Consider the following 13,349-nt stretch of genomic DNA (forward strand, 5'->3'; position numbering starts at 1 on the left):
CAGAGGTAAACACATTTTTTTATTCTGTGCCAGAAAGTGTTATAGATATAGCTGACCAATAGAAACACTGCTTGCATAAAAGACATCTAACAAGTTTTTTTGTGAGCAAATCAGTACTTCCCTTCAACGCCAAATAGAATGTGGAATATATGTTCACTCTTGTGCTGTTTGAGATACTCCAGGAATTGTCCAAGGTCCATATGATAATCATTCCTGAGTCCATAATCTCCATGCGCAGTAAGCGCCAGCTCTTCAAAGGAATTAAACAGCCGCAGGTCGTCTATTTTTCCAGTCACTTCCTTGCTCTCGCTGTGTTTGCACGATATATGTTTCCAGTTTGGATAGCGGATATCACGCCAGAATTCCTCACATTGCTCCTTCACACCTTCTATACAAATGACACCAGGCTTTCCTGTCAAGCAGAATCCTGTCAAGTTTAGTCTCTTGGCATACTCTAAGATTTTCTTCCGTAACTCCTGGCGGTATATGTGGTGGCTATAGATCCACATACGGTGAAAAGTGTATGTGGCTTCCTTGATTTCACATTCAGGTTCATCATTCTGCTTAGAGTTCTGTATGTAAGTGGAGATGTTGTCCTGCAGCCACTGAGCAGCAATTGAGATGCATAGTTCCCCTCGATCTAAGGAATGGATATAGGACACTAGCTCTTTGTTTAGAAAGTTCTGCTGTTGTCTGTCTAGTGCCACTGACCTGACAAATACCTGGGGTTCTTCTTGAGGGTAACTGTGAGGAAGTGACACGTGCATCTCTGCTTTCACCTATAAAGATGATAACAAAAAGGTATTAATATTATGTCATATAAGCACCAAAATATTGGGTTATTTTCTGGTGACAGTGGTCACTGACTCCGGTAGGCAAAGAAACTATTGCTCTGTGAGGCTTTTTTTATAACTTATCCTTCTATTCAGTTCCTCTACTATTCATATTCCTGCCTGTTATTCAAACTACAGCCTGGCTGCTGGGAAAAATAAGACACTGGCAAACAGTTGAATAAAAAGCTAAATAACTAAAACAAAAACTAAATAAATATATATATATACCACATATATCAATAAATATATCAATATACCAGATAAGACTCCATAAAATGTAAGCCGATCCTCCCCAGGAAGCCAAATCAGCGAATGGGAGTTTAGCATGAAAACTAGGTTAAAACTTTGGTTCATGGATAGTTTAGGAGCCATAGAAGGGTGACCTTACAGCAAAGTTTTCTATTTTTGTAACAACGCTATAAACTGTTAGGGGTCTAATAGCTGGACCAAAAAGAAGGAGGAAGTCTTAAATCCATTTAAGTTTTACGCGAGCGTATGAATGTGCAATAATAAATGCACTAACCTGATTTACCATTTAGTTTTGACTGCTTTCAAATCTTTCTGATTACTGAAATTGCTCCCCTTTAAAGAGACTGTTCACTGTTGTGTAAACTTTAAGTATTATTTGTAGTAAGTTAAAAGTTGTGTTCAGCAGCTCTCAAGTTTGAAGTTTCGGCACCAATTTGGTTGCTAGGGTCCAAATTACCAGGGAGAGTTTGAATGAAAGACTGAAAAATAAATTGTAAAAAGTAACAATAACAATAAAACTGTAGCCTCTCAGAGCAATAGATTTTTGGCTGCCGGGGTCAGTGAGTCCTATTTGAAAGCTTCAAAGAGTTAAAAGAAGGCAAATAATTAAAAAACTGTATAACAAAACAATGGAAATCTATTGAAATAGAAATACAAAGGTTTTGGCCAATGGAAATTCTTTAATGTTTCTATATATAGACAAGATGTTAAGGGGGCTTACTCACCTCTGATTTCTGAACATTAACGAAAATTAAAAATTCTATAATAGAAGGTAATGATTCACGAATCCCTTCTAGATATCTACGTGTATGTAAAATAGAATTTGGATTTTCAAGAACAAGTTCTTTGTTAGGAAACATTGACAAAAGCATCTCCATCTCTAACAGTTGAAGTTCCAGACACTCTCTTGTTGTAGCGGCCATGGTCGATAATGAACACTAGTCCACAACAGACCTTATGCCTTCCAGTGCTCCTGTAATGAAAACAAGTATTCATATATGTTTATTGCATTTATAAATACTGTAGATCTCCTGCTATCTCAGCAAAGGCTTCAACAGCAAAGGTTGGAGATTCACTGAGCATCATAACTTGAATGTGTTTTCTATGAGGTAACACTTTAGTATTGAATAGGATAAAGGTCCTCAATGTTTGTTTTTACAAAAATGTTGATTTAATAAACTAGCCTTTTTAGATATCACATGCCCAGAGCTGCAGTACATTCAGAATATTAGCCATAGAGCCAAAGAACCATAGGGATATTTCATTTAAAATAAGTGTGGTTGTGCAAGTAATAATTTTGTGTTTTTAAGGTTAATATGTCAGTTGTACATTTATGCCCAGTTTATATCTCCCCTACTGGGTATCTGCATGTACTTTATGGTCCCTGAATTATACAGATGTGGTAGGTACGTTATTGGTCCAAGAGTAAGAGTCTGATTTTTCAAAAATCAAGTTGATGTTTTTTTCTCAGTACAAAAAAAACACGGACACAAAAAATAAGTCTTTTCTAAAACCTTAAAGGAACAGTAACACCAAAAAATGAAAGTGTATAAAACTAACTAAAATATAATGTGCTGCTGCCCTGCACTGGTAAAAGTTGTGTGTTTACTTCAGAAAGTCTACTATAATTTATATAAATAAGCTGCTATGTAGCCATGGAGGCAGCCATTCAAAGGAGAAAAGGCACAGGCACATAGCAGATAACAGATAAAACACTATTGTATTCTACAGAACTTATCTGTTATCTGCTATGTAACCTGTGCCTTTTCTCCTTTTTTCCAGCTTGAATGGCTGCCCCCGTGGCTACACAGCAGCTTATTATATAAATTATAGTAGTGTTACTGTAGCAAACACACCAGTTTTACCAGTGCAGGGCAACAGTGCATTATATTTTTATTACTTTAAAGCTCTTTTATTTTTTGGTGTTACTGTTGCTTTAAATAGTCAGGATTTATTTGAAAAAAAAAAACTGCAAAAAGTCTTGAGAAAAAACTTGGCAATAGGGATGAACAATGAATGCGTCTCACCATTGGAGAGTTTTTCAGGAAACTGCGGCAAAGTTTTTGCCGAGAAATTTGCAGAGAAAACTCAAGAAAAATGGCACAAAAAAGACTCAGTGCATTTGGGGTGAGGAAAAAAGTTTTGCAAAAAAAAATGCACTTTCTGAATTTTTCAGCTATTTTGTACATTTTTCAGTAAAGCGAAACCGGGACGGATTCCCTCATCACTACTCACTAATAGGAATATTCTTTAGCAACTTTATTTTCCCAGTTTCTTAAAACATTTCAGTTTTTCAGCCTCATTGAAAATTAATGGAACAATGTAAAAAATGCATCCAAGAATATTCTACTTTTTTTCTTAAATAAGTCATTGCTCAAAAACAAGGAAAACAAAAAAAGTTGGTTGCATGTGTTTTTTTTTCTGGGAGCTCAAATTCTGATAAATCAGCACCTTAGTGGGTGAAATAATCAACAAATCAGCAGACTGTATGGTGTATGTGACCTAAATTGCCTGGATATCTTCATAGATAGGAGAACAATCATGAAAAATGTTTTTATAATATTGAAAATATAAAGTCTAGACAAACATTTTGACAATGTAAATCGCTGGTGGGATGGCATACGCGATTTGCTGAAGTTGCCTTGAGAGGAAACTTCAGCAAATTGTGGCGCCGCATATACCGCCCCACCCGCGATTTACATTTTAGCCAGTGGGGTGGCATTGCGGGAAGATTTGTCGCAGCGCGACTAATCTCCCCCTGTGTTATGGCCCTAAAGGTTCAAAGTCAGAGAGTTTTTTGCACCGTTTACAATCGTTTGGATACGAAAAATTTCAGAACTTTCGGATCATATCACAATATTTTCCTATGACCACGATCCAAAATTTTCATGCTATTAGTGCACATCAGAAATTATCGGATTTAATACAAATTTTTCCTATCGTGCTTTTCAATGTCCAAAATTCGGACTTTGATAAATGGGCCCCATAGAGTGACTGCAATTGTACAAACAGTAGCACAAGTTATTGTTCTACAAAATGCAAATTGTAGTTTTATGGTAATGTGCAAGTGGATGCCCTAAAGTTATTGTTTAACTACAACTCCCACATCACCTGCCAGCTCACTTGTATGTATGTTTCAAAGTGTTGGGTCTTTGTGTCAAATAACTTGATTGCTGCTGCTCAGCAAAGAAAAGGCAAGTGATATGTGGCTAGAAGGGGGAGCTCCTTAAAGGAAACGGCAAGCTGAATCTTCCCAGTTTATGATGTAGTCCTTTTGACAGACTGAGAAGCTACAGTCGGGTTGCCAGACAGTCAGGTTCAGGATCTTCAGTAGGATTTATGTAGAGAAACAGGACTTTAAGGAAAAACAGTCAACATGACCTATTGGTAGGTTTGGAAGTAGGTTCATATTTTTAAAAGAAATTTTTTGGTGTCAGTATCACTTTAAAGCACATCCAGAGAAGTTGCTGATCAGATACCAACAACAGGCTTTTTTGGGACGCATTAATGAAGTGCAAGGATTTTTGATAAGCATATGTAGAGCCAGGAAAGTGGATCATGACAAGCATTATAAGTGAACAGACCCTCTCCTCTAGTGATGTGCAGGCCAGCCCGTCCACACACCGCACTCTTGCCCACACACTAAAGATTTGCAGGTCACAGATGGGTTAGGTCTGTGCTTTCCCCCATCCTTCCCACGACTTTATTATGCCCCGTTTTCACCTCCAGCAGCCTCTTTGGATCGCTGGGTCGGGTTGGGCGCAGGTTGACTTTTTGTCAACCTGCACAACCTGCTCTGCAAAGCAGATAAAATCCTGGGAAGGAAACCCAGCTTCTCACCCACAAAGTAGGTAGCTAGGTAGGGCATTTGCTCATCACATCCACACTACAGGCTGGAAAAGATACATAAATTAGCTGAAAGCCCCTATTAGAGAAATAAAGAATATGGTTATTGCACAAAACTGAAAATGCTCTTTATTGTGGGGTGGCAGTCACAAGCCCTCCTGTCACACATGGACTCTAAAACCTATTGTACCCCATATACTTCTTCTATGAATATATTTTAAAACCAACAAAAAGTTTTAAAAAATCTTTTTATTGATATCAGTCTAAAAGTGTGATATTAGAGCTCACTACAAAAAAAATTACCCACTCTCTATTCATTGCAGTGAGATTTTTACAAGCGTATTTATCAATGGGTTAAAGTTAGATTCACCGATAAGTACACTTCAAAAAATCTCATAGGAATGACTAGAAAGTGGGTGAATTTTTCTGTGGTAAATCTGTGGTAATCTCGCACTTTATTGAATCTGCCCCTAAAGGTGTACGAGAGGTTTGTAATTATTCACCGCTTACTGAAAATGTTGCATTGCTGTAAAGCTCTGTGAGCTGCGTTTGTAGGAAAGTGCCCTAGAAGTATTTTTGTTATTAATTGTGAGCCGCAGAGCGGTGCTTAATAGCCCACAGGAAGCTATTCAGTTGATTGGTCCCAAGTCTCAGCAGGTACACCACTTTTCTGGTTTGAGTCCAAATTTTGCAGGCGTTTAATTAGTTCTCTGAAAAGCATGGTAGAAAGGAGAATATGGCCTTTCACATGACAATGTGCTGCTGAATGCTAGACTAACACCTTTCACCTCCAAACTAATAACACATTTGGTGCAGACGCCATTGATTACACTGTGCGTTTGACCAGCAATTTCTTTGAAGTCATAAGCAAGTTAATCAGAGTTTAAGTGTTTATTTGCACAAATGCCAGAAGAGCTGCTGCTTTGGGCCTGACATGCTGTTTATTTTCAACTTGCCTTGGCTAATTTCTGCTCTCTACCTTTCACTGAACAAATCAACCAGCAACTTGTTCAGTCAAAAATAGATTTATGTGCTGCAAACAGACCAAGACGTCTAAATGATAGTCACAGCTTATACATAGTACTGATAATATGCTGCACTCCATGGTAATGAGTTTGAATCCTAGTGAATTACAGTTACATTTTTGGTACAGAATAACATTTTCAGGGGCACAGCATTCTGCTCCAGTGAGCTACAGAAAACTGATTTATCAAAACGGGGCCGATTTATCAAAATGTGAGATAAGAACTCACGACAGAAAAATTCACCCACGTTCTATTTATCCCTGTGGGATTTCTAGAAGTGTATTTATCAAATGGTGAACTCTAACTTCCACCTATTGATAAATATGCCTCTAAAAATCCCATAGGAACGAATAGAAAGTGGGTAAATTTTTTTGTGGTGAGTTCTTATCTCACATTTTGATAAATTTGCCCCTTAGAGTTATCTCACCAAAAAATAATATACTCAATTTATCTAGAGTACAAGAATGACAGAGCAGCCACTTTTGCATCTCAATATCTACATCATCTTCTCCATGCTAATATGCAACATACGTCCTTATAGCATACATTCTCCAGCAAGTTTCCCCCACTACCATTGTATGTGAAAAAAGGGGATTTATTACTTACCGTTACATCCTTTTCTCTTTAGTCCTATGGGGGACACAGGCACCATGGGGTTAATCTCCTCCCATCAGGAGGCAGGACACTTTTAATTATAACTTTTCTCCACCCTCTATAACCCTCTGCCCACTCCCAGACAACTCAGTTATTTACCAAGGAACCGAGCAAACTCGAACTGAATAACTACAACACTGCTGAGTGAGAAGGGATGACTGACTCCCCAGTTTCCAGGGAGGGTTGGCCTGTGTCCCCCATAGGACTAAAGAGAAAAGGATGTAACGGTAAGTAATAAATCCCCTTTTCTCTTACGTCCTGGGGGACACAGGCACCATGGGGACATACCAAAGCCGTCCCCAACTGGGAGGGAGGAAACAGAACTATTAACTTGTGTATGTGTGTGCAGTCTAAGTTTTAACTACCGACTGCAAAACTTTTCGCCCAAATGCTGCCTCGGCTGAGGCAAAGGTGTCAAAGCGATAAAATTTTGCGAAAGTATGAGCAGAAGACCAGGTTGCTGCTTTGCACAGTTGTTCCGCTGAGGCTAAGTTCCTGCACGCCCATGACGCACCCAGTGCTCTAGTGGAATGAGCTTTGATCACAAAGGGGGGCGCTTTACCGAGGGAAATGTATGCCTGGCGAACAGTTTCCCTTATCCAGCGAGCAATTGTGGCCTTAGAAGCTGCATTACCCTTTCGGCTGCCTGACGGAACTACAAAGAGTGTTCTAGCTTTCCGAAAATGAGCTGTTCTCTCCACGTAAGCTTTTAAGGATCTAACTACATCTAGCTTGTGTAGTTTGGACTCTTTTGGATTTTTGGGCGAGCTGCAAAATGATGGGAGCACTATCTCTTCGTTTAGATGGAAGGATGATACCACCTTTGGGAGAAAGGACGGCACTGTGCGTAGTACCGCTTTTTCCTCGTGGAAGATCAGATAAGGAGTGTCACAAGACAGTGCACTTAGTTCCGATACTCGTCGTATTGAGGAGATGGCCGTGAGAAATACTACCTTCCAGGTCAGCCAGGGAAGCTCGATGGTTTGGATAGGCTCAAAGGGAGCCTCCGAAAGTGCTGACAGAACAAGATTAAGGTCCCATGGTGGGACTGGGGGCCGCCAGGGTGGTGAAACATGAGCTACGCCCCGTAGCTCCTGCAGGGCTAGTTTTTTCTGTAAGAGAATGGACAAGGCCGATACCTGGACCTTGAGAGATCCCAGACTCAGGCCCTTATCCAGGCCATCCTGAAGGAATTGGAGAATAAGAGGCATTCCTGCATCCTCATAGGGTATGTTCCTTTCGGAACACCAAAGTATGAAGATCTTCCAGATTCTGTGATATACCTTGGAGGATATTGTCTTCCTAGCGCAGAGCATGGTCCTGGCTACTACTGTCGAGAACCCTTTTCGGGTCAAGATATTGGTTTCAAGCGCCACGTCATCAAATTGAACATTTTGGGATTGTGGTGAAATATTGGTCCCTGACGAAGTAGATCTGCCCGTATGGGAAGCGGTATTGGAGGATCGATTGAGAGGTTCACCAGGTCTGTGAACCAAGACCTCCGAGGCCAGTTTGGGGCCACTACTATGAAGGTGCCTCGTTCTTTTCGCATCCTCTTGAGAAGACGTGGAAGCATGGCAATGGGAGGAAAGGCGTAGGCTAGTGGAACTCCCCAGGGAGCTGTCATGGCATCTACCCCTATGGCAAGATGGTCTCTGACCTTGGAGATGAAACGTGATGTCTTCCGATTGTGGCGGGACGCCATGAGGTCGAGATCTGGGTTGCCCCACTGGTCTGCTATGAGGTTGAAGACTTCGGTATTCAGCTCCCACTCCGTGGGGTCTATTTGGTGGCGGCTGAGATAGTCCGCTTCCCAGTTCAGGAGTCCAGGGATGTGGACTGCGGAAATCTGTGGGACGTTGTTCTCCGCCCAGCGTAGGATTTTGCTAATTTCGCTCGCCGCGGCCACACTCTTGGTTCCCCCTTGGCGGTTGAGGTACGCCACAGCTGTGGCGTTGTCTGACTGAATCCTTATGGGTAGTCCTGTCAGTTGGTGTTCCCAGTGAGTCAGTGCCCTGTAGATGGCTCTGATTTCCAATATGTTTATTGGGAGCTTTGTCTCTGTCGCTGTCCATAGGCCCTGGGCCGACAGATTTTGGAGGGTGGCGCCCCATCCCGATAAGCTGGCGTCTGTTGTGAGGATCTGCCATTCTGGGTCCACGAAGGATTTTCCCTCCGTTAGGTGAGATGGTGTTAACCACCAGTTCAGTGATTCGACTGTCTGGATCGGCAGAGAGATCCTTTGGTTGAGTGATTGATGTCGTCGCCAGGTTGAGAGAATGGTTCGTTGAAGGGGGCGAAGGTGGAACTGTGCGAAGGGTACTGCCTCCGTGGAGGCGACCATGACCCCCAGAACCTTCATGCAAAATCTGATGGATGGTTTCGGGATAGATTTGAGTTGACGGACCAGCAAGCGAATCTTGTGGATCTTTTCCTCCGGAAGGAGAACCTTCCCTTGATGAGTGTCGAGAAGTAGCCCGAGGAATTGTAGCCTCTGAGACGGTGAAAGGCATGATTTGTTCATGTTGATTGTCCAGCCGAAACTCTGCAGGGTTCGAATGGATAGGTCCAAGTTCTCCCGCGCTTGGTGTAATGAGCGTGCCTTGATCAGAAGGTCGTCTAAATATGGAGTGATATACACTCCATGGGCTCGGAGAAGGGCCGCCATGGTGGCCATGATCTTCGTAAAGATACGCGGGGCCGAGGAGAGGCCAAAGGGGAGAGCCACAAATTGGTAGTGGTGGTTGTGATAGGCAAACCGCAGAAACTTTTGGTGCGGAGGGTAGATCGGGACATGAAGGTAGGCGTCCTTCATGTCCAGGGACGTCAGGAATTCCTGGGGTTCCAACGCTCTTATGACTGATCTTAACGATTCCATTTTGAAGCGTCGGTAATGTACCCATTTGTTGAGGAGTTTTAGGTCCAATATCGGGCGGTAGGAGCCGTCCTTCTTGGGGACCACGAATAGGTTTGAGTAAAACCCCCGGAATTTTTGAGCTGGAGGAACTGGGATGATGACTCCGGCTCGGACAAGATCGTCTATAATAGATAGGAAGGCTACTTGTTTTTGAGGTTCCTTTGGGACTCGAGATAGGAAGAATCTCTGTGGAGGTGTTCGGTAGAATTCTATCCTGTAGCCGAAAGTGATTGTGTCTGTGACCCAGGAATCCTCTACGTGGTTGGCCCATGTAGTGGCGAAGTGTCTCAATCTTCCCCCGAACCTGCAGGCTTGTCTGCGTGGCATGCGGCCAGTCATGCGGAAGAGTTTTTCTCGTTGGAATTCTTAGGGAAGGTCTTGCGAGACTGCCATGAGGTTCTTCCTCGGGATGTGGAGCCACCTCTGGAGGGAAAGGAGGATCTGGGTGGTGAAGATCCTTTCGAGAAGCGGGACCCTTGTCCGCGAAAAAAGCGTTGCCTCTTGAAGGAGGAGGAGGAGGAAGAAGACGAGGACGGTCTGCCCTTGGGCTTGTTCTGTGGTAACAGTGTACTTTTACCACCGGTGGCTTGTGAAATAATCTTTTCAAGTTCTTCCCCAAAAAGGCGTGAGCCCTTGAAGGGAAGGGAAGTGAGAGACTTCTTTGAGCTAAGGTCTGCGGACCACAGGCGAAGCCACAGGGATCGGCGAGCTGCTACCGAAAGAGCGGATGTGCGAGCTAGGACCTTAAGGGCATCCAGGGAGGCCTCACAGAGGAAAGAGCTGGCCTCTTGGATGTGAAGGGCGATTGATTCAATCTCCTCCACTGAGTCCTCTCTCTGGATACCTGTGATGATAGTGTCGGACCAGGTTTCCAGGGCTCGGCTTACCCATGCCATTGCGAGGATGGGTCTAAAGGCTGTGCCTGCTGAGGTAAAGATAGCCTTGAGAAAACCTTCAAGCTTTTTATCGGTAGCATCCTTGAAGGCAGATGCATCTGGGACGGGCAGGGCGGTGGTTTTAGAGAGGCGCGATACTGGGGCGTCCACCAGAGGTGGGTTGCTCCACTTTCCCAGTGCCTCCTTGGGGAAGGGGTAAAGTTTGGCAAATTTTCTAGTGACCTGGAACTTGTGTTCCGGGAGGTTCCATTCCTCCTGGATAATGGCCTGGAGTTGGTCATGAGCTGGAAAGTTAACCTCGTGTGAGGTAGCTCTGCCAAATAGCCCTTTGGAGGATTTGGGTCCCGTTCCGGGGTCCTCAATCTTGAGGGCCTGGAGTACTGCTGTGATGAGGTCATTAGGTGACCTAACAGTGTCTGGGGTCGTTGCGGAGGACTCCCCATCTGATGCCGAGGGGGATAGTTCCCCTTCGCTGAGGCCTTCCTGGTCGGAGTGGGACTCCGGTGAGGAAAGTGCAGTGGTGTCATTGGGTATGGGGCACTTGCGCTTGTTCGTGCCCTTAGAGGTGGAGGGTGCTGCTAGCTTCTCTAATATTTTGTCTAGAGAGGAGGCTAGGAGGGGAATTCCCTGTAGGCTAGACAGTGAGTTAGATAATGATACTGCCCAGGCTGGAGCCTCTGGAGCTCCTGAGGCCACATTGCCCGAGGGTAAGGGTAGTGTTGCCTGTGCCTTCTCCCCCAACCCTGATCCGGATGTTCCCGGGGGCCCTTGGGGTGTGGTGTGCTCAGCCTCTGTGGCTGCAGCTGTGCAGGTTTTGCAAACCGGTTCTTTCTGAGCCGACTTAAATTTGGCTTTGCACTGGGCACAGGCAAAGAAGGATATTTTGGGCGTCTGTTTCCCCCCCCTGAGGAATAGAGCATCGCCCGATCCCTCAGCCATATTGATCTGTGAGCCTTAGTCCCCACCCGTTACCGTGACTCTGTCTGGTGGTGGGAAGAGGAGCTCAGAGAGGCGAGAGAGAGTGCGGATCGTTAGGTAGGTGTCCTGCCTGGCGCCGATGTGAGTAGCGTGGTGCTCCGCTGTACGCGGTATTCTGCGCACTTGCCGACTGCCGGAAGGGGAGTGCCAAGTGAAAGGCGCGAAGGAAGGTGATGACCTGCGGCGGAAGCACTCCGCTCCCGCCGGAAGTGCCCGTGTGTTGCGCAATGCGCCGCCAACAGTCGCGCGGTTGATTCTCGCGCCAAACCCCCTTACCGCCTTGTGCCGAGTATCGGCCGAGGGAGCAGGTTTGGGACCGTGGAGGGTTCTGCTTACCCCTTCCGTCGGTCATCTCTCCCCGTTGCCTCTTAGGTGAGGGGGGGGGGGGGCACCGGCACCATGTGGTGGCGTTACAGCGGGTGTGCCGGTCGGTAGGAGGAGGCTAGGGGAGACCCCACGCTCCTAGGTATGTGCCATAGCCTCACCTGTGACCCTGCCTGGAGGAATATACCTCTTGGTAGGGATGTTAGGCTCTTTGAAATGTCCAGCGATGGGGGCTGACTCAACGAGTACAGACTAGCTGTCTCAGGTACCACCCCTGGTGTTAGGGCTAGGCCCCAACCGAAGAAATCTTGAAACTGTCTCCTAGAGACCTTTTGTCCAACCTCCTGTTTGCGAGGACACTTAAACAACTGGGTTGTCTGGGAGTGGGCAGAGGGTTATAGAGGGTGGAGAAAAGTTATAATTAAAAGTGTCCTGCCTCCTGATAGGAGGAGATTAACCCCATGGTGCCTGTGTCCCCCAGGACGTAAGAGAAAACAGAATCTTTGCAGAGAACTCATGCCAGCAATATTTAAACACAGGACACTGGTATGACCCAATTGCAATTTTAATAAATATGAGATGTTATGAAAACATGACTGCAGAACTAAGGAAAACCTTGAAAAGGGTCAATTCACTATAAAGTAAATATGCAGGAAGTGCAGTAAATGCAGAGGAAAACACAGCAATTTCTTTCAATACTGTGGTATGGTGACAAAAAGGTCCCCGGTTTCCTGGGGAAAAGTGATTGACAACATGTATGTTGGGCCACGGATTCTCAGACATTTTTACTGAGGTGAGACCAACAGTGTTTTGGGGCATAGAAACACTTTGTTTCTCTGCAGTTTTTTTAAATTGTTGATCCGGGGCTGGTCTTACTGGGAATCCGCAAGAGCAGGGTGGGTGGATTCCCAAATCCATAGGCCAGGTTTTTCAGGAGGCCCTAGGCCTATTTGTAGTACACCTGAAGCTGTGCAGGGGAGCTGATGAGCCTGTGTGTGTGAGAGAGAGAGACACGCTGCTGGATTTGCTCAGCTTCAGGAGAAAGAGAAGCATTTATTTTTTGTTAGCCAGGAGGCTTGATATTTCTGTTCAAACTATTGTTTTATACCCCCTGCGAGGGGAAACTTCTGCAGCCGCTGAAAAATAAACGCGGGCAGGAAGCCCTTACACCGGTCTTGGTGTGTGAAGTTGCCTCATTTGCAGCCTACCAGCGAGTGAACCCCCACAATACATAGATTCGCCCAAATCCAAATTCTGCCAAAAAAAAATGATTGTGTTAAAGGAGAAGGAAAGGCTAAGTAACTTAGGGGTGGCAAAATGTTAGGCACCCCCAAGTGACTTTAATCACTTACCTTTTACCCCGGGCTAGTGCCCCTCTTAGAAGAAAACCGCACCAGCCTGGGGTAGCTGCAGCAAGTGTTTCCTCTTCCTTCTTTCTTCGGAATCCCTGGGCTGGCGCATGCGCAGTAGATGAAAAAGCAGACTTTTTTGTTTAAGTCTGGAAGGAACAGGAAACAGTCGCTGCAGCTACCCCGGGCTGGTGCGGTTTTCTCCTAACAGGGGCACCAGCCCGGGGTAAAAGGTAAGCGATTTAAATCACTGTTGGGTGCCTAACATTTTGGCCCTC

The 13,349-nt window shown here is 44.8% G+C and overlaps 1 protein-coding gene across 3 annotated transcripts in view; it reads right to left on the reverse strand.

Annotated features, from left to right (window-relative positions):
* Positions 1-13,349, reverse strand: part of rwdd2a (RWD domain containing 2A) — a 25,966-nt gene continuing 12,617 nt past the window's right edge. For 2 of the 3 annotated variants that reach the window (XM_012962656.3, XM_031901476.1), the window contains exons 2-3: positions 1,808-2,055; positions 1-779 (exon numbers count right to left, since the gene is read on the reverse strand). In XM_012962656.3, coding sequence (XP_012818110.1) covers positions 111-779; positions 1,808-2,005 — 867 coding nt within the window. In that variant the 5' untranslated portion in view covers positions 2,006-2,055 and the 3' untranslated portion in view covers positions 1-110. 3 annotated transcript variants of the gene reach the window in all.

The sequence above is a fragment of the Xenopus tropicalis genome, chromosome 5 (assembly GCF_000004195.4).
Source record: "Xenopus tropicalis strain Nigerian chromosome 5, UCB_Xtro_10.0, whole genome shotgun sequence".
Taxonomy (NCBI): Eukaryota; Metazoa; Chordata; class Amphibia; order Anura; family Pipidae; genus Xenopus; species Xenopus tropicalis.